At 45.8% G+C, this 19,315-nt stretch overlaps 1 protein-coding gene across 4 annotated transcripts in view; it reads left to right on the plus strand.

The window, feature by feature from the left end:
* Positions 1-19,315, plus strand: part of uspl1 (ubiquitin specific peptidase like 1) — a 42,459-nt gene that overhangs the window by 15,846 nt on the left and 7,298 nt on the right. For all 4 annotated transcript variants that reach the window (XM_070892315.1, XM_070892318.1, XM_070892316.1 and 1 more), the window contains 3 exons: positions 10,097-10,226; positions 12,622-12,747; positions 12,839-12,999. In XM_070892315.1, the coding sequence (XP_070748416.1) occupies positions 10,097-10,226; positions 12,622-12,747; positions 12,839-12,999 (417 nt within the window). The remainder of the gene's footprint in view (positions 1-10,096; positions 10,227-12,621; positions 12,748-12,838; positions 13,000-19,315) is intronic.

Genomic DNA, 19,315 nt, shown 5'->3' on the forward strand with positions numbered 1-19,315 from the left:
CCCGCCCCCCCACACTCAGCCTCCTCCCCCCCCACACTCTCCGCTTCACCCCCCCCCACAATCTCCACCCTCCCCCCCCCACAAACTCCTCCCTTCCACTCTCCCCTCCCCCCCACAATCCCTCCCTCCCCCCACCACAATCTCCTCCCTCCCCCCCCCCCACAATCTCCTCCCTCCCCCCCCCCCCCCCACAATCTCCCTCCCTCCCCCCCCCCACAATCTCCTCCCTCCCCCCCCCCCACAATCTCCTCCCTCCCCCCCCCCACAATCTCCTCCCTCCCCCCCCCACAATCTCCTCCCTTCCCCCCCCCCCCACAACTCTCCTCCCTCCCCCCCCCCACAATCTCCTCCCTCCCCCCCCCCACAATCTCCTCCCTCCCCCCCCCCACAATCTCCTCCCTCCCCCCCCCCCACAATCTCCTCCCCTCCCCCCCCCCCCACAATCTCCTCCCTCCCCCCCCCCCACAATCTCCGCCCTCCCCCCCCCACAATCTCCTCCCGCCCCCCCCCACAATCTCCTCCCCCCCCCCCCACAATCTCCTCCCTCCCCCCACAATCCTCCCCCTCCCCACATCTCCTCCCTCCCCACAATCTCCTCCCCTCCCCCCCCTCTCCTCCTCCCCCCCATTCTCCTCCCCCTCCCCCCCCCACCATCTCCCCTCCTCCCCCCCCCCCAATCTCCTCCCCTCCCCCTCCCCTCTCCTCCCCCCCCCCCACATCTCCTCCCCCTCCCCCTCTCCTCCCCCTCCCCTTCTCCCTCCCCCTTCTCCTCCCCCTCCCCCTTCTCCTCCCCCTCCCCCTTCTCCTCTCCCCCTCCCCTCCCCCTTCTCCTCCCCCTCCCCCTTCTCCTCCCCCTCCCCCTTCTCCCCCCTCCTCCTCCCCCTCCCCCTTCTCCTCCCCCTCCCCCTTCTCCTCCCCCTCCCCCCTTCCTTCCTCTCCCCTCCCCCTTCTCCTCCCCCTCCCCCTTCTCCTCCCCCTCCCCCTTCTCCTCCCCCTCCCCCTTCTCCTCCCCCTCCCCCTTCTCCTCCCCCTCCCCCTTCTCCTCCCCCCTCCCCTTCTCCTCCCCCTCCCCCTTCTCCTCCCCCTCCCCCTTCTCCTCCCCTCCCCCTTCTCCTCCCCCTCCCCCTTCTCCTCCCCCTCCCCCTTCTCCTCCCCCTCCCCTTCTCCTCCCCCTCCCCCTTCTCCTCCCCCTCCCCTTCTCCTCCCCCTCCCCCTTCTCCTCCCCCTCCCCCTTCTCCTCCCCCTCCCCCTTCTCCTCCCCCTCCCTTCTCCTCCCCTCTCTCTCCCTCCCCCTTCTCCCTCCCCCTCTCCTCCCCCCCTCCCCCTTCCCTTCCCCCTCCCCTTCTCCTCCCCCTCCCCCTTCTCCTCCTCCCCCTTCTCCTCCCCTTCTCCTCCCCTCCCCCCTTCTCCTCCCCCTCCCCCTTCCCCTCCCCTTCTCCTCCCCCTCCCCCTTCTCCTCCCCCTCCCCCTTCTCCTCCCCCTCCCCCTTCTCCTCCCCCTCCCCCTTCTCCTCCCCCTCCCCCTTCTCCTCCCCCTCCCCCTTCTCCTCCCCCTCCCCCTTCTCCTCCCCCTCCCCCTTCTCCTCCCCCTCCCCCTTCTCCTCCCCCTCCCCCTTCTCCCTCCCCCTCCCCCTTCTCCTCCCCTCCCCTTCTCCTCCCCCTCCCCCTTCTCCTCCCCCTCCCCCTTCTCCTCCCCTCCCCCTTCTCCTCCCCCTCCCCCTTTCCTCCCCTCCCCTTCTCCTCCCCCTCCCCCTTCTCCTCCCCCTTCTCCTCCCCCTCCCCCTTCTCCTCCCCCTCCCCCTTCTCCTCCCCCTTCTCCTCCCCCTCCCCCTTCTCCTCCCCCTCCCCCTTCTCCTCCCCCTCCCCCTTCTCCTCCCCCTCCCCCTTCTCCTCCCCCTCCCCCTTCTCCTCCCCCTTCTCCTCCCCCTCCCCCTTCTCCTCCCCCTCCCCCTTCTCCTCCCCCTCCCCCTTCTCCTCCCCCTCCCCCTTCTCCTCCCCCTCCCCCTTCTCCTCCCCCTTCTCCTCCCCCTCCCCCTTCTCCTCCCCCTCCCCCTTCTCCTCCCCCTCCCCCTTCTCCTCCCCCTCCCCCTTCTCCTCCCCCTCCCCCTTCTCCTCGCTCCTCCTCCTCCCCTCCCCCTCCCCCTTCTCCTCGCTCCTCCTCCTCCCCCTCCCTCTGCTCTCCCCCTCGCTCCCTCTACCCCCCTCCTCCCCCTCCCCTCGCTGTCAGAAACACAGATACTGACAATGAGAGACACACACAGACAGACAGAGAGATAGAGACACTGACAGAGACACACGGTGGGGGGCATCCCAGCACGCTGTTGGATGGCTCCCGGTGCTGCAGTCGGTAAGTAGAAAATGTTTTATTTATTGATTTTTTTTAAATTATTTCTTCTTAATTTTTTTTGATTTTGTTGGTTGATTTATTGATGTTTTTATCATTTATTATTGATGATGGCTCTTTATTTGTAAAACTGAAGTGTTTAATGTTTGTAAACTTCCCTTTAAACCCCCCCCCCCAAAAAAAAATTCTGTTCCAAAGTGAAACTGTTCTAACTGACTAGAACTGGAGCAAACTAAATGGCGAGAATTCCGATTTCTAAGATACTCCGTTCTACACCAGTTGCTCCTAAAAATCAGGAGCAAATCATGGCGAAACTTGGGGCCATTAAGAGCAAGAGGATAACTTAAGAAAGGGTAGGGCCTATTCGAGACCATGAGGGTAATCTTTGTGTGGAGCCGGAAGATGTTGGTATGGTTTTTAACGAATACTTTGCATCTGTTTTCACAAAGGAAAGGGGCAATGCAGATAGTGCTATTGAGGAGGCGTGTGAAATTCTGGATGAAATAAACATAGTGAGAGGAGGTATTAGGGGGTTTAGCAGCTTTAGCAGCTTTGAAAGTAGATAAGTCTTCAGGCTCGGATGAAATGCATCCCAAGGTGTTGAGCGAAGTAAAAGAGGGAATAGCCGAGGCCTTGACCATGATTTTCCAGTCCTCTTTGGATTTAGTCATGGTGCTAGAGGACTGCTAATGTGGTACCCTTGTTTAAGAAAGGAGAACGGGATAGGCTGAGTAATTACAGGCCTGTCGGCCTAACCTCTGGTGAGAAAATTATTTGAAAAAATACTGAAAGACAGAATCAATCTACATTTAGAAAGGCAAGGATTAATTAGGAACAACCAGCACAGATTTATAAAGGGAAGATCGTGTTTGCCTAACCTGATTGAATTTTTTGAGGAGGTAACTAGGAAGGTCAATGAGGGTAGTGCATACGATGTAGTGTATATGGACTTTAGCAAAGCTTTTAAGTTCCCACATGGTAGACTGGTCACGAAGATTAAAGCCCAGAGGATCCAGGGCAAAGTGGCAAGTTGGATCCAAAATTGGCTTAGAGGTAGGAAGCAAAGGGTAATAGTTGACGGATGTTTTTGTGACTGGAAGGATGTTCCCAGTGTGGTTCCCTGGGCTCAGTACAGGGACCCTTGCTTTTTGTGGTATATATCAATGATCTAGATTTGAATATAGGGAGTATGATTAAGAAGTTTGCAGATTGCACTAAAATTGGCTGTGTGGTTGATAATGAAGAGGAATGTCATGGGCTGCAGGAGGATATCAATCTACTGGTCAGGTGGGCAGAACAGTGGAAATGGAATTTAATTCGGAGAAGTGAGGTAATGCACTTGGGGAGGGTTAATATGGAAAGGGTATACACATTAAACGGTAGACCACTTAATAGTGTAGATGAACAAAGGGACTTTGGAGTGCTTGTCCACAGATCCCTGAAAGTAGCAGGCAAGGTGCTTCAGAAGGCATACGGAATGCTTGCCTTTATTGGCCGATACATAGAATATAAGAGCAGGGAGGTTATGCTTAAATTGTATAATACTCTGGTTAGGCCACAGCTGGAATACTGCGTGCAGTTCTGGTCACCGTATTCTAGGAAGGACGTGATTGCACTCGAGAGGGTGAGGCGATTTACTAGAATGCTGCCTGGATTGGAGGCTATGAGGACAGATTGGATAGGCTGGTTTTGTTCTCATTGGAACAGAGGAGGCTGAGAGGAGACCTCATTGAGTTGTATAACATTTTGAGGAGCCTGAATATAGTGGATAGCAAGGGCCTATTTCCCTTGATGGAGGGGTCAATTACGAGGGGGCATAGTTTTAAAGTGGTTGGTGGAAGGTTTTGAGGGGGAACGCAGAGGGTTGTGAGGGTCTGGAACTCACTGCCTGGAAGAATGGTGGATGCAGAAACCCTCACCACATTTAAAAGGTGCTTTGATGGGCACTTGAAGTGCCGTAACCTGCAGGGTTACGGACCTAGAGCTGGTAAGTGGGATTAGACTGGATAACCTCTTGGCTGGCGCAGATACAATGGTAATTACTGCAAGGAATCAAATACGGCCAGGGTGGTCTGGACTAGTTTCGATCGCCTGGATGGGTCTGAGGAGGAATTTTCCTAGATTTTGTTCCCCAATTGGTCTGAGTTTTTAATCTTTTTTTGCCTCTCCCAGGAGATCGCATGGCTCCGGTTGAGGTGGAGTGTAGAATGTTGCAGGGAGTGTCGCAGTTGTGTGGGGCGGACTGGTTGAGCCGGATGCTCTTTACCTTTCCTTCATTGTTCATAGGTTTATATGTAACCTTTAGGGCTGCTGACCGAAGGCCGTGTGGCTCTTTGTCGGCCAGCACGGACACAATGGAGCGAAATGGCCTCCTTCTGCACAGTAGATATCTGTGTTTCTAGACATGACAGAAAGAATGAGAATTTCAAAATGACCATTTCTTCTTGCTCCAGTTATTTTAGCAATCCTAGGAATGGGAAATTTTCTCAGTTCCCTCACCCAATTTTCTTTTCTATTGCAGAACTAGAAAAGGAACTTGCATTTATATAGCAACTTATCACATCCGAAAGAGCCTCACATCTAATTACAGTCCCGCTTAGCACTGGCAGCCCCCTCCATCGGGCAAAAAGCACTAACTATTTGCCATTACCAAATGTGTCAATGTGCTGCTTGTAATGTATTAAACACGGCAACTATTTTGAGCAGTTCGATAAGTTCTTAACCCTGTACTTATTAAACAGCTGTGCTGATTTCAGCCGAAGTCGGGTCTTCAAGCAGTTTCTGTTTCAATCAGCTGTTCATACCTTGTTAAAAGTGCAAATAATGAGATTCTGGATACAATTGCTAATAATTGGGAGAGCAAGTTGCTTAAGTGAGATTTCTTGTGTTTTAAAAAATATATTGATTACCTTTTTGTTTTTAGCAACCATCGTATATAGCGGTCAAATCGGGTTAACACCATCGTGCCTGGTATAAATGCTGGGAAATTAAATTGTGTAGTTGCTATTGTCTCAATCAGGCGACTTGCACATAAGAAATAGGAGCAGGAGTAGACCATTTGGCCCCTCGAGCCTGCTCCGCCATTCATTAAGATCCTGGCTGATCTGATCTTGGCCTCAACTTCACTTCTCTGCCTGCTCCCCATAACCCTTGATTCCCTTAACGTTCAAAAATCTGTCTATCTCCAGCTTAAATATATTCAATGACCCAGTCTCCACAGCTCTCTGAGGCGGAGGATTCCAAAGATTCACAACCCTCAGAGAAGAAATTCCTCCTCATCTCTGTTTTAAATGGGCGACCCCTTATTCTGAAACTATGCCCCCTAGTTCTAGATTCCCCCACGAGGGAAAACATCTTCTCTGCATCTACCCTGTCAATCCCTCTCAGAAGCTTGTATGTTTCAATAACATCACCTCTCAGTTTTCTAAACTCCAATGAATATAGGCCCAACCTGCTCAACCTTTCTTCATAAGACATCCCCTTCATCTCAGGAATCAATCTCGTGAAGCTTCCCTGAACTGCCAAAACTGAACGCAGTACTCCAGGTGTGGACAGTTGCAGCAAGACTTCCTTACCTTTATACATCATTCCCATTGCAATGAAGGCCAACATTTCATTTGCCTTCCTAACTACTTGCTGTACCTGCATGCTAACATTTTGTGTTTCATGTACAAGGACCCCCAGATCCCTCTGTACCACATCATTTTGTAATCTCTCCCCATTTAAATAATTTGCTTTTTTATTTTTCCTACCAAAGTGCCATAACCTCACATTTTCTGACATTATACTCCATCTACCAAATTTTTGCCCAATCACTTAGCTTATCTATATCCCATTGCAGATTCTTTGCTTCCTCCTCACAACTCGCTTTCCCAAGATATTTGTTCAAAGTCTCTGCCATTTCCCTGTTCCCCATTATTAATTCCCCAGTCTCATTCTCTAAGGGACCAACGTTTACTTTAGCTACTCACTTCCTTTTTATATACCTGTAGAAGCTCTCTTGCTATCTGTTTTTATATTTCTTGCTACTTTACTCTCATAAACTATCTTCTCTACATTTTTTTAGTCATCCATTGCTGGTTCCTAAAAATTTCCCAATCCTTTGGCCTTCCACTATTGTTCGTAACATTGTATACCTTTATTTTCAATTTGATACCATCCTTTACTTCCTTAGGCCCCTATTTTCATCACAATTGTGCGCAGATTTTTGCCGTCCAAACGTGTGTTGGTGTGAAATACTCACTTTCCAACTTTCGTCAAAGTTTGGACGCCGGCGCCGACCATGTGGCCAGTTTAAAAAATTTTGCCGCAGACACGAGTCAAAACTGGATTGGGTGCCGTTTTTGTGGACTTAATTGATATTAGCCGTCCATGATATTTTTCAGCGTGGCGCACACTGCCCAAAACCCTGCAAAAGATAAGAACAAAACAAACCAAACTCCACATGTTAACTTAAGGAATCGTCTCAGCACACAAGAGGACAGGAGCAAGGCAATAAGAATACACCATAAAATACTTTTTTTTTCACAGGGAACTCTTTTTTTGGAGCAAGGGAAGATGATTTCTGGGCTGAAAAGACTGCCCCCCGGCCCCAAGAAGGACCCGCTGCAATCCCGGGCTGAAAGGACTGCTTCCCTCTTTCCCTCCCCCCCCCCCCCCCCCCCCCCCCCACCACCGGCTGCACTAGCTGCAATCCCGGGTTGAAAGGACTACTCCCCCAACCCCCCACTGGCTGCAATCCCAGGTCGAAAGGAATGCTCTCCCCCAACTGGACCCACTACAATCCCAGGCCAAATGGCCCCCCACTCAGTCCCGCTCTCCCTGCGAGTTGAAGTTTGGGAGCAGGAGGGCCATTCCGCTGGGGATTGCAGCAGGTCCAGCTGGGGGAGGGCAGTCCTTTCGACCAGGGATTGCAGCGGGTCCAGCCGGGGGAGGGAGGAGAGAGCGGTGGCAGCAGATCCAGCCGGGGGGGGGAGGGGGCAGGGAGCGGTAGCAGCGGGTCCAGCTAGGGGGGTGGGGGCGGGGGCAGAGGTCCTTTGTGGCCCTTTCGGGTAGCAGTCCTTTCGGGGGAGCGGGCTTCAGCGTCTCTGGTTGCCCTGGCAATTTCATCTTTTCGTGCATGCCCAGAGATCTTTTTTTCTCTCTTTTTCTGGCGCAAACGTACACAAGAATCATACATTAACACATGCGGGCACCAAAAATCCAGCGTGGAAAATAGGGGCCTTAGTTAGCCACGGGTGGTTCTTATAGTCTTTCTTTGTCAATGGACTATATCTTTGCTGAGAGTAATGAAATATCTCCTTAAATGTTTGCCACTGCTTTTCTATTGTCTTACCCTTTAATCTATTTCCCCAGTCCACTTTAGCCAACTCTGCCTTCATACCTTTGTTATTGACTTTATTTAAGTTCAGGACACCAGTTTGACGGCTAGCTTTCTTGCCCTCAAACTGAATTTGAAATTCTACCATGCTATGATCACTCTTCTCAAGAGGATTCTTTACTATGAGATCATTCATTAATCCAGCCTCATTACCAGATCTAAAATGGTCTGCTCCCTGATTGGTTCCACAACGTATTCTAAGAAACCATCCTGAATACACTCTATGAACTCTTCCTCAAGGCTACCTTTGCCAATTTGATTTGTCCAATCAATATGAAGATTAAAATCGCCCATGATTACTGCTGTACCTTTCTTACAAGCCTCCATTATTTATTTATACTCTGTCCTGCAGTGTAGCTACTGTTAGAGGGCCTATAGACTACTCCAGTGACTTTCCCTTATTATTTCTTATCTCCACCCAAACTGATTCTACATCTTGATCTTCTGAGCCAATATTATTTCTCACTACTGCTCTGATCTATCCTTTATTAACAGAGCTACCCCACCACTTCCTTTCTGCCTATCCTTCTGAAATGTCAAATACCTCTGAATATTCAGTTCCCAGTCTTGGTCACCTTGCAACCATGTCTTTGTAATGGCTATCAGATTATACCCATTTATTTCTATTTGTGCCGTCAACTCATCTATCTTGTTACAAATGCTGCATGCATTCAGATAAAGAGCTTTTAATTTTGTCTTTTTACCATTTTTCCCTACTCTGGCGCCACTTTCTGATGCACTCATATGTTTGTACGCTCTGTCCCTTCCTGTCACACTCAGGTTATCATTACCCTAATTGCTACCCTGCACCTTCTCCTTTCTCTTTGACTTTTGAAATTTCCGCTCCTCTGATCCCTACCCACCCACCCACCCACCCCCACTATTTAGTTTAAAGCTCTATCTACAGCCCTAGTTATTTGATTTGCCAGGACACTGGTCCCAGCATGGTTTAAGTGAAGCCCGTCCCAACGGAACAGCTCCCTCTTATCCCAGTACTGGTGCCCCAGGAATCGAAACCCATTTCTCCCCCACGAATCATCTCTGTCATCTTATTTACTCTCTGAAAATATGAATATTCAGAGGTATTTAACATTTCGGAAGGATAGTCATCCAAAGATTATCTTTTGTGGTTCTGCTTTTTAATTTAGCCCCTAGCTACTCATACTCCCTCAGCAAAACCTCTTTCTTTGTCCTACCTATGTCGTTGGTACCTACATGGACCATGACAAATAGATCTTTCCCCTTCCGCTCCAAGATCCTCTCCAGCCCAGAGGAGATGTCCTTGACCCTGGCACAGGGCAGACAACACATCCTTCGGGACTCATGCTCTCGGCTGCAGAGAACAGTATCTATCCCCCGAACTATACTGTCCCCTACAACTACCACATTTCTTTTTACTCTCCCCCAACTTGAATGGCCCCCTGTACCACAGTGCCGTGGTCAGTTTGTTCATCGTCCCTGCTCTCAACCACACGGAGTAAGAACCTTGTACCTGTTGGACAAGTGCAAGGGCTAAGGCTCCTCCAATGCTACATTCTGGATCCTCATACCTGCCTCACTTGTAGTCATACCCTCCTGTCCTTGACCATGGACCAAATTTTAATTATTTAACCTAAGGTGTGCGCCTCTTGGAACACAGCGTCCAGGTAACTCTTCCCCCTTCCTGATTTATCATCGTGTCTGAAGCTCGAACTTTGGCTCAGAGTCGATGAGCCGAAGTTCCTTGAGCAGCCAACACTTACTGCAGATGTGGTCGCCATGGGCACTGGTGTACACCAGCTCCCACATGCTACAGCTGCAACACATCGCCTGCCTTGCCATCTCTAATGTATTTTAATTAATTAGGGTTTCATGTTTTGAAATTTCAATTATTTGTGTATAGTTTTTAATCAGTAATCCCGGCTCTTAATTTAAACCGATGCCCAAGTTTAGAGAAAAGAACGAAATACTCACCATCCAATCACTTCCTGCTTTCCTGACATCACACTTTGATTTTTTTTTTGCCTTCACGGGTCCGTTCGAGCTGCTCTCGGCTCTGGCTCTCGCGCTCTTTTATCACCCAGCTGCTGGTCTGCTCCGGCTTTTGCGCTCTTTTAACTCCCAGCTGCTGTACTGGACCTCAAACACTGCACGTCTAACCAGATGCTGGAATGTGTGCAAGGGCAGTCTGCAATGACTGGGTGATGGGTTTGCACTATCTCTCTCTCCTCTTGGTGATGGGCTGTACTGTGAAACCCTCTTCCAGTGCCACCCAAAAAATATTGCTGACTGTCATTCAAACTGTAGTATACATTATCTGACCACTATAATTAAATGGAGCATGTGAGAAATAGTATTTACCATAATGTTTTAATGCATTTTTCTCTCTCTCAGGAGTACCTGATAGCCCAGTCTTTGCTTTTCCACTTCTGCTAAGGCAGGATCCATACATTGAGGAGTTGTTCATGCAGTCATATATTTGGAGCTTTGAATGTATGAAGTGTGGCTACAAATATAATGAGAGGCAAGTATATTTTTTGAATTAAAAATTAACTTCTATATTGCCAGCAAATGTCAGATTACTCCACATCACAAATTATTACAGTATAGATAACAAATTAGCACACAACCAGCACTTATTTTCCTGAAATAAAAACAGAAATGCAAGAAATACTCAGCAGGTCAGGTAGCATCTGTGGAGAGAAACAGAGTTAAAATTTCAGGTTGATGACCGTTCGTCAGAACTCACATATTTTCCTGTTCTGCGAACATACTTCATTTTCACTGTTTTCCCAAATCTTTATTCTTGGAAAAAAATTATATTAAAACAGATATGGGAAATTTAAAAAAAAAAGTATGAAATGTTTTATCTTTTATATTCATTCATATGATGCGGGCCTTGCCAGCAAGGCCAGCATTTATTACCCATCCCTAATTATCCTTGAGAAGGTGGTGGTTAGTCATCTTCTTGAATACAACTGAAATGGCCTAGCAAGCCACTCAGAAGGCAGTTAAGAGTCAACCACATTGCTGTGGATCTGAAGTCAAATATAGGCCAGATCGGGTAAGCACGGCAGATTTCCTTCCCTAAAGGACATTAGTGAACCAGATGGGATTTTACAACAATCCGGTAGTTTCATGGTCACCATTATTGATGCTAGTTTTTTACTCCAGATTTTTATTTAATTAATTGAATTTAAATTCCCCAGCTGCTGTGGTGGGATTTGAACTTGCGTCCCCGGATCATTAGTCCAGGTCTATGGATTACTAGACTAGTAACATAACCACTATGCTACCGTACCCCCAACTGCTCCATTGTGACATGGTAAAAGTTTAATTCAGTTTTATCCTTCATTAATGGCAAACCATGAAGGAACAAAATCTGGTGTTGCAGTTTGTGTACATTCTGGATTTCCGTAAGATTACCAAACAATTATTGCATGAATAAAACTAGGTAAGTCTTGAACGATGATCTATTCCCATCAAATATTTCTGCTGCGTCAATCCTGTTAAGTTAATCTATTGGACAAAACTACATAAATTATTTATGTACTAACTTAAAATGCTTTAATTTTTCTTCATTTGGTTTCCTCCCCTGGAGTTAAACCAGGCTAGGTGCAACATTTTGGAGAAACAATGTGGAAGATGTCTCCAAGGTTTGACTTCTTTGTGCACTGACCCACCGGCTCTTTCATTGTACACAAGCCCTTTGCATGTGTCAGAGTGGCAGCTTGTTCTTTCATGTCCTGGAAAGCAACTTCTCCTCGCATTTTCTGCTTACAATAGAACATTGTGATATCTTGAACATCTCGGTGATCTTTATGTTGCTTAAAACAATTTATACAGTTCCTTTTCAATGTTTTGTTAGTGTTCTAATAAAATTAAAAACTGTAATTATTTGCCATTTTTGGTCAATCCATGTTTCTTAATGCTCAAATTTGTAACTTTTTTCTTATTGATCCATTCTGTTTTTCGACCTCTGGCACAGACAGGAGCAAAATCAATTGGAGTACTGGCCAAGATGGCTACGGCATACCCCTCCCAACTTGTGCACCACTGCACATCAATTCGATAGTCATATTCTGAACTTGACCACAAGCCAACTGACATGGGTTGGAAATTGGTTGGGAGGTAGGAGACAGAGTAGAGATAAAGGAAATGGACTCTGATTAGCGGGATGTGACAAGAGGTGTTTCCCTGGGATTTGTACTAGGGCTGCAGCCTTTCACCATATATTTCAATGATTTGCATGAAGGGCAAGAGAGCTGTATATCTAGGTTTGCAGATGCCACGAAGTTAAGAGACACAGTGGATTGTGTAGATGGGAGCAGGAAGTTATAAAGGGACGTGGACCAATTTAAGTCAGTGGACAAAACTGTGGCAGGTGGAGTTCAATCTGGATGCAAGATAAACAATTTAGAATATTTTCTTGATGCTGCGAGAGAGTATTTGTGGAGGAGAAAAGTGATTTAGGTGTCCAGGTGCAAAAATCACTATAAAAGTTAGTGCACCGGTACAAAAAGTAATCAAAAAGGCTAATGGAATGTTGTCTTTATCTCAAGGGGTCTTTAATACCAAGATGAGGAAGTGATGCTTCATATATGCAGAGGACTGGTCAGATCCCATCTGGAGTACTATGTTCAATTTTGTACAACATGTTTCTCTCTTTTTTCCCCCTCCCCCCGCCCCTTAGAACATTAAATTCAACTTGATTTAAACCAGGTAAAGTGTGAGGGAGGCATCATGTCAAACAACGACGACCCTAACAGGTAGATAATTTATTTTGCTATAAAATTTCTCTAAGTATGCAGTGTGCACTCCCTTTTTAGGTTAGTCATGGACACAAATGTAGAGCAGACATTTTTTTACTGAAATGAAACTTGTGCGTGTGGTATTTATGGTAGATTTTCTTTTTATAGGTGTACGAAAACCTTACCTACATTTACAAAAGTCGTTTTGGATTGGCACCCACTGAATGCTGTTCATAAATCACCCTGCAATAAATGTCAAGATAAAGATCAAAAACGGAAAATGCTTTTGGATCGGTAGGTACACTGTTTATAAATCTTTGTGTCTACATTGAATTGCGATTTGCAATTAAGTTTCTGGAACTTTTATCATTTCTGTTTCTCCTAGTATATCATCAATATACATGCTACATTTTGTGGATGGTCTACCGCACACAGACTTGGATACTTACAGATTTGATTTTCAAGGCAACTCGTATGGAATCTGCACCATATTTCAGTATTTACAAAGTATGAAGCACTTTGTCACATGGATTCGGAATTCTGATGGTATGTATTGCTTTGCTTCTGGATTTTGAATAACATTTTATTCCCTGAGAGTACTAGTGGTGGTTGCATTGATTTTCTGTTGGTGCTTCAAATGATCAGATTGGCAAGCAGATTTTATTTGCAATATACCAAGAACACAAAACACTAAGGGGTTATTCATACTGCAGCTACTGGTCCAGGAGACCAGTACCTGCAGTTTGGGTTCCAGCTGGGTAGAACCATGTTTACATTGCTTGGAGCCTCCCAACTATCCTGCCCAGAAGAGAGTTGTACACATGCATGATAATGCATAGAGCTCCCTCCCAGCAGTTACAAATTAAATAATTTGGGGAGAATCACTGCTCTCAACATTTTAAAAAGTGCCCAGGAGATCCACCTAACAATTTGCTTTCATTTTTTCTCTACAAACCACTTTTACTGACTGATTTGCACCACCAGATTAAACTTGCAGCATTGGATTTCAATTCCCACTAGACTAATAAAGGCAGTGTCAGCTGTGGCTCAGTGGGTAGCACACTTACCTCTGAGACAGAAGGTTGTGGGTTCAAGTCCCACTCCAGGAACTTGAGCGCATAAAGCTAGGCCCCGTCTGCTCTCGAAGAAAAGCTGGGGTGTCCTGGCCGTCAACATAACACAAAAAAACACATTATCATTATTATATTGCAGTTTGTGGGAGTTTGCTGTGTGCAAGTTGACTGCCGCGTTTCCCACATTACAACAGTGACTACACTCCAAAGGTACTTCATTGGCTGTAAAGTGCTTTGAGACGTCCGGTGGTCGAGAACGATAGTCATCTCGGAATCGGTTGAAAAGACCTTGATGATCATTCTTCAAAAATGCAATTATGAAATGGGGAAATTAAATGTAACAGTAAATTGTACTGCTGTAGCTTCTAACTTTTCCATTTTTGTTTGTGCTCACATTGAGTTAGCCAGTGGTGAAATTAAGGGAGAAATTTGTGCTGAAGAGCTCTACTTGTTTGTAGTAAGCATCCTCGATTTGAATGCATTCTTGTATATCAAAGATTAACCTGGTTGCATTCAAGAATACAGAATCTAGATGTTGACTGGCTGGAAAACTGGACTTGTTATTGCTCCCATAAAGTAACCAGCTTAATGACTGGCCTTTTCTTTAGTTTCTTTGTTAACTCTATTCCTTGAATGCAGTAGTTCAAACATAAGCTTCCAGGCAGCAATACTATCTTGGGAAAGTCCTGTGTATGGAGCTCCCCAAAAAAGATATTGACCAAAGTTTTATTTATTTCCTTTAGAGTTCTTCTATCTGGTCCAGGTTCCCTGTAAACATTTTATTTCTTACGATGTGCTTTACTGACCTAAGTATTGTACATTCCTGCACCAAGTTATGTCCTTTTAGGGAATTAAATCTGCTGTCCTCACCCGGTCTGGTCAATGTGACTCCAGTCCCACACCAACATGGTTGTGTCTTAACTAGCTGCATTAAACTAGGCTTGGGCAACAAATTAATACTTTTTTCATGTATAATGGGAAATCTGTAACTTGCCCTTTCGTACCCAGTACAATATTGTTTTTCTGTCTCCTGGCAATCACACAAGAGAGGATGAAGTTAACGGAGTAGAGGAGGGGATGAAGTTAACGCTGGAGTTGTGGGTGGAGAGTAGAGATATTGGATAGAATTAAAAATACATAAAGGAGGTACTAAATAGGTTGGCATTACTCCGGGACAAAATTAATTCTCACTTGGAGAAGCATGGATCAGTGAGGGACAACGAGCATGGATTTGTTGAAGGCAAATTGTGTCTGACTCGCCTGATTTGAGTTCTTTGAAATAACAGTGAGGGTTGATGAAGGTAGTGCAGTAGATGTATATAGTGGACATTCAAAAGGCATTTGATAAAGTTCCTCAAAACAGACTTATTCGGAACATAGAAACACATGATATTGAAGGGATGGTGGTAACTTGGGTATGAAATTGGCTAAGGGATAGACTGTTGTTTTACTAACTGTTAAAGTGTGGAGTGGGGTCCCCCAGGAGTTCGTATTGGGACTATTGCTTTTCTTGGTGTATATACAAATGACCTGGACTTTGGTATAGGGAGTGCAATTTCAAAGTTTGAGAACAATATAAAACTTGACAATGTAGTAAATAGCGAGCAGAATAGTAGTAGGTTTCAGGAGGACATAGGCAGACTGGTGAAATGGACAGACACATGGCAGATGTAATTTAATGTGGATAATTGTGAAGTGATGCACTTTGGGAGAAAGAACATGGAGAAGCAGTATAATCTAAATAGTACTATTTTGAGGAGGGGTTGCAGGGACCTGGGGGTGCAGATTCACAAACCTTTGAAAGTGGCAGGGCAAGTTGAGAAGGTGGTTAAGAATGTGTATGGGATATGGCTTTGTAAATAGGGGCATTGAGTACAAAAGCAAGGAGGTCATGCTGAACCGTTATAAATCTCTGTTTTAGCCTCAGCTGGAGTACTGTGTACAATTCTGGGCACCACATTTTCGGAAGGATATCCAGACCTTGGAGAGGGTACATAGGAGGTTTACCAGGTGATACCAGGGATGAGGGAGTTCAGTTATGTGGAGAGATTGGAACAAAGAAAGTTAAGAAGCGAGACCTAATAGACGTATTCAAAATTATGAGGGGGTTTGATAGAGCAAGTAGGGAGAAACTATTTCCTCTGGAAAGTGAGTCAGTAATTAGATGTCATAGATTTCAAAAAGAGAGCAAATGAGGAGAAATTTCTTTGCAGAGGGTTGTTAAGATCGGGAACGTACTACCTGACAGGATGGTGGAATCAGATTTCATAGGAACTTTCAAATGGCAATTGGACATGTATTTGAAGAGGACTAATTTGCAGGGTTATGGGGAAAAAGATGGGGCATGGGACTAAATTGGCCAGCTCTTTCAAAGAGCTGGCAAAAGAGAGATGGGCTGAATGGTCTCCTGTGCTGGAAGATTACATGATTCTATATGGAAGAAAGAGTATCTGTATGCCTTTAACACACAAATCAATTATAGGGGGAATAAATTAGAAATTTTATGCATTCATTTTATTGTCACAAAGCTGTGTTTTAGTTCGATTTTTAAACTGCTTCAGATATGTGTCTATGTATATATGAAAATGACAAAAACAGCCTTGAAACATGACAGAAAACAAGTTGAGGCTAGCCATTCCATTTGGGTTATCTTTCAGAGATGACACAATAGTCAAACGAGTTCCATACTGAGATTATGTCCATCACTATAACTGGGTGATTGATTTAAAGATTGAAATAGAAGTTTGGAGCACAGAAGGAGACCATTGTGTCTCTGCTATATGTTTGCTGGAACATTAGCCATAAACTAATATGGCAGGGGGATGGGAACCAATGCAGGGAGACAGAGGGAAACAAAAAGGAGACAAAAGCAAAAGACAGAAAGGAGATGAGGAAAAGTGGAGGGCAGAGAAACCCAAGGCAAAGAACAAAAAGGGCCACTGTACAGCAAAATTCTAAAAGGACAAACGGTGTTAAAAAAACAAGTCTGAAGGCTTTGTGTCTTAATGCAAGGAGTATCCGTAATAAGGTGGATGAATTAACTGTGCAAATAGATGTTAACAAATATGATGTGATCGGGATTACGGAGACGTGGCTCCAGGATGATCAGGGCTGGGAACTCAACATCCAGGGGTATTCAACATTCAGGAAGGATAGAATAAAAGGAAAAGGAGGTGGGGTAGCATTGCTGGTTAAAGAGGAGATTAATGCAATAGTTAGGAAGGACATTAGCTTGGATGATGTGGAATCTATATGGATAGAACTGCAGAACACCAAAGGGCAAAAAACGTTAGTGGGAGTTGTGTACAGACCTCCAAACAGTAGTAGTAATGTTGGGGAGGGCATCAAACAGGAAATTAGGGATGCATGCAATAAAGGTGCAGCAGTTATAATGGGTGACTTTAATATGCACATAGATTGGGCTAACCAAACTGGAAGCAATACGGTGGAGGAGGATTTCCTGGAGTGCATAAGGGATGGTTTTCTAGACCAATATGTCGAGGAACCAACTAGGGGGGAGGCCATCTTAGATTGGGTGTTGTGTAATGAGAGAGGATTAATGAGCAATCTCGTTGTGCGAGGCCCCTTGGGGAAGAGTACCATAATATGGTGGAATTCTGCATTAGGATGGAGAATGAAACAGTTAATTCAGAGACCATGGTCCAGAACTTAAAGAAGGGTAACTTTGAAGGTATGAGGCGTGAATTGGCTAGGATAGATTGGCGAATGATACTTAAGGGGTTGATTGTGGATGGGCAATGGCAGACATTTAGAGACCGCATGGATGAAATACAACAATTGTACATTCCTGTCTGGCGTAAAAATAAAAAAGGGAAGGTGGCTCAACCGTGGCTATCGAGGGAAATCAGGGATAGTATTAAAGCCAAGGAAGCGGCATACAAATTGGCCAGAAATAGCAGCGAACCTGGGGACTGGGAGAAATTTAGAACTCAGCAGAGGAGGACAAAGGGTTTGATTAGGGCAGGGAAAATGGAGTACGAGAAGAAGCGTGCAGGGAACATTAAGACGGATTGCAAAAGTTTCCATAGATATGTAAAGAGAAAAAGGTTAGTAAAGACAAACGTAGGTCCCCTGCAGTCAGAATCAGGGGAAGTCATAACGGGGAACAAAGAAATGGCAGACCAATTGAACAAGTATTTTGGTTCATTATTCACCAAGGAGGACACAAACAACCTTCCGGATATAAAAGGGGTCAGAGGGTCTAGTAAGGAGGAGGAACTGAGGGAAATCCTTATTAGTCGGGAAATTGTGTTGGGGAAATTGATGGGATTGAAGGCCGATAAATCCCCAGGGCCTGATGGACTGCATCCCAGAGTACTTAAGGAGGTGGCCTTGGAAATAGCGGATGTATTGACAGTCATTTTCCAACATTCCATAGACTCTGGATTAGTTCCTATCGAGTGGAGGGTAGCCAATGTAAACCCACTTTTTAAAAAAGGAGGGAAGAGAGAAAACAGGGAATTATAGACCGGTCAGCCTGACCTCAGTAGTGGGTAAAATGATGGAATCAATTATTAAGGATGTCATAGCAGCGCATTTGGAAAGAGGTGACATGATAGGTCCAAGTCAGCATGGATTTGTGGAATTGTTTGAGGATGTTTCCAGTAGAGTGGACAAGGGAGAACCAGTTGATGTGGTATATTTGGACTTTCAGAAGGCTTTCGACAAGGTCCCACACAGGAGATTAATGTGCAAAGTTAAAGCACATGGGATTGGGGGTAGTGTGCTGACGTGGATTGAGAACTGGTTGTCAGACAGACAGGAAGCAAAGAGTAGGAGTAAATGGGTACTTTTCAGAATGGCAGGCAGTGACTAGTGGGGTACCGCAAGGTTCTGTCCTGGGGCCTCAGCTGTTTACATTGTACATTAATGATTTAATAGAGGGGATTAAATGTAGTATCTCCAAATTTGCGGATGACACTAAGTTGGGTGGCAGTGTGAGCTGCGAGGAGGATGCTATGAGGCTGCAGAGTGACTTGGATAGGTTAGGTGAGTGGGCAAATGCTTGGCAGATGAAGTATAATATGGATAAATGTGAGGTTATCCACTTTGGTGGTAAAAACAGAGAGATAGACTATTATCTGAATGGTGACCGATTAGGAAAAGGAAAGGTGCAACGAGACCTGGGTGTCATGGTACATCAGTCATTGAAGGTTGGCATGCAGGTACAGCAGCCGGTTAAGAAAGCAAATGGCATGTTGGCCTTCATAGCGAGGGGATTTGAGTACAGGGGCAGGGAGGTGTTGCTACAGTTGTACAGGGCCTTGGTGAGGCCACACCTGGGGTATTGTGTACAGTTTTGGTCTCCTAACTTGAGGAAGGACATTCTTGCTATTGAGGGAGTGCAGCGAAGGTTCACCAGACTGATTCCTGGGATGGTGGGACTGACCTATCAAGAAAGACTGGATCAACTGGGCTTGTATTCACTGGAGTTCAGAAGAATGAGAGGGGACCTCATAGAAACGTTTAAAATTCTGACGGGTTTTGACCGGTTTGATGCAGGAAGAATGTTCCCAATGTTGGGGAAGTCCAGAACCAGGGGTCACAGTCTAAGGATAAGGGGTAAGCCATTTAGGACCGAGATGAGGAGAAACTTCTTCACCCAGAGAGTGGTGAACCTGTGGAATTCTCTACCACAGAAAATAGTTGAGGCCATTTCACTAAATATATTCAAAAGGGAGTTAGATGAAGTCCTTACTACTAGGGGGATCAAGGGGTATGGCAAGAAAGCAGGAAGGGGGTACTGAAGTTGCATGTTCAGCCATGAA

Source organism: Pristiophorus japonicus, chromosome 10 (genome assembly GCF_044704955.1).
Source record: "Pristiophorus japonicus isolate sPriJap1 chromosome 10, sPriJap1.hap1, whole genome shotgun sequence".
NCBI classification, from domain to species: Eukaryota; Metazoa; Chordata; class Chondrichthyes; family Pristiophoridae; genus Pristiophorus; species Pristiophorus japonicus.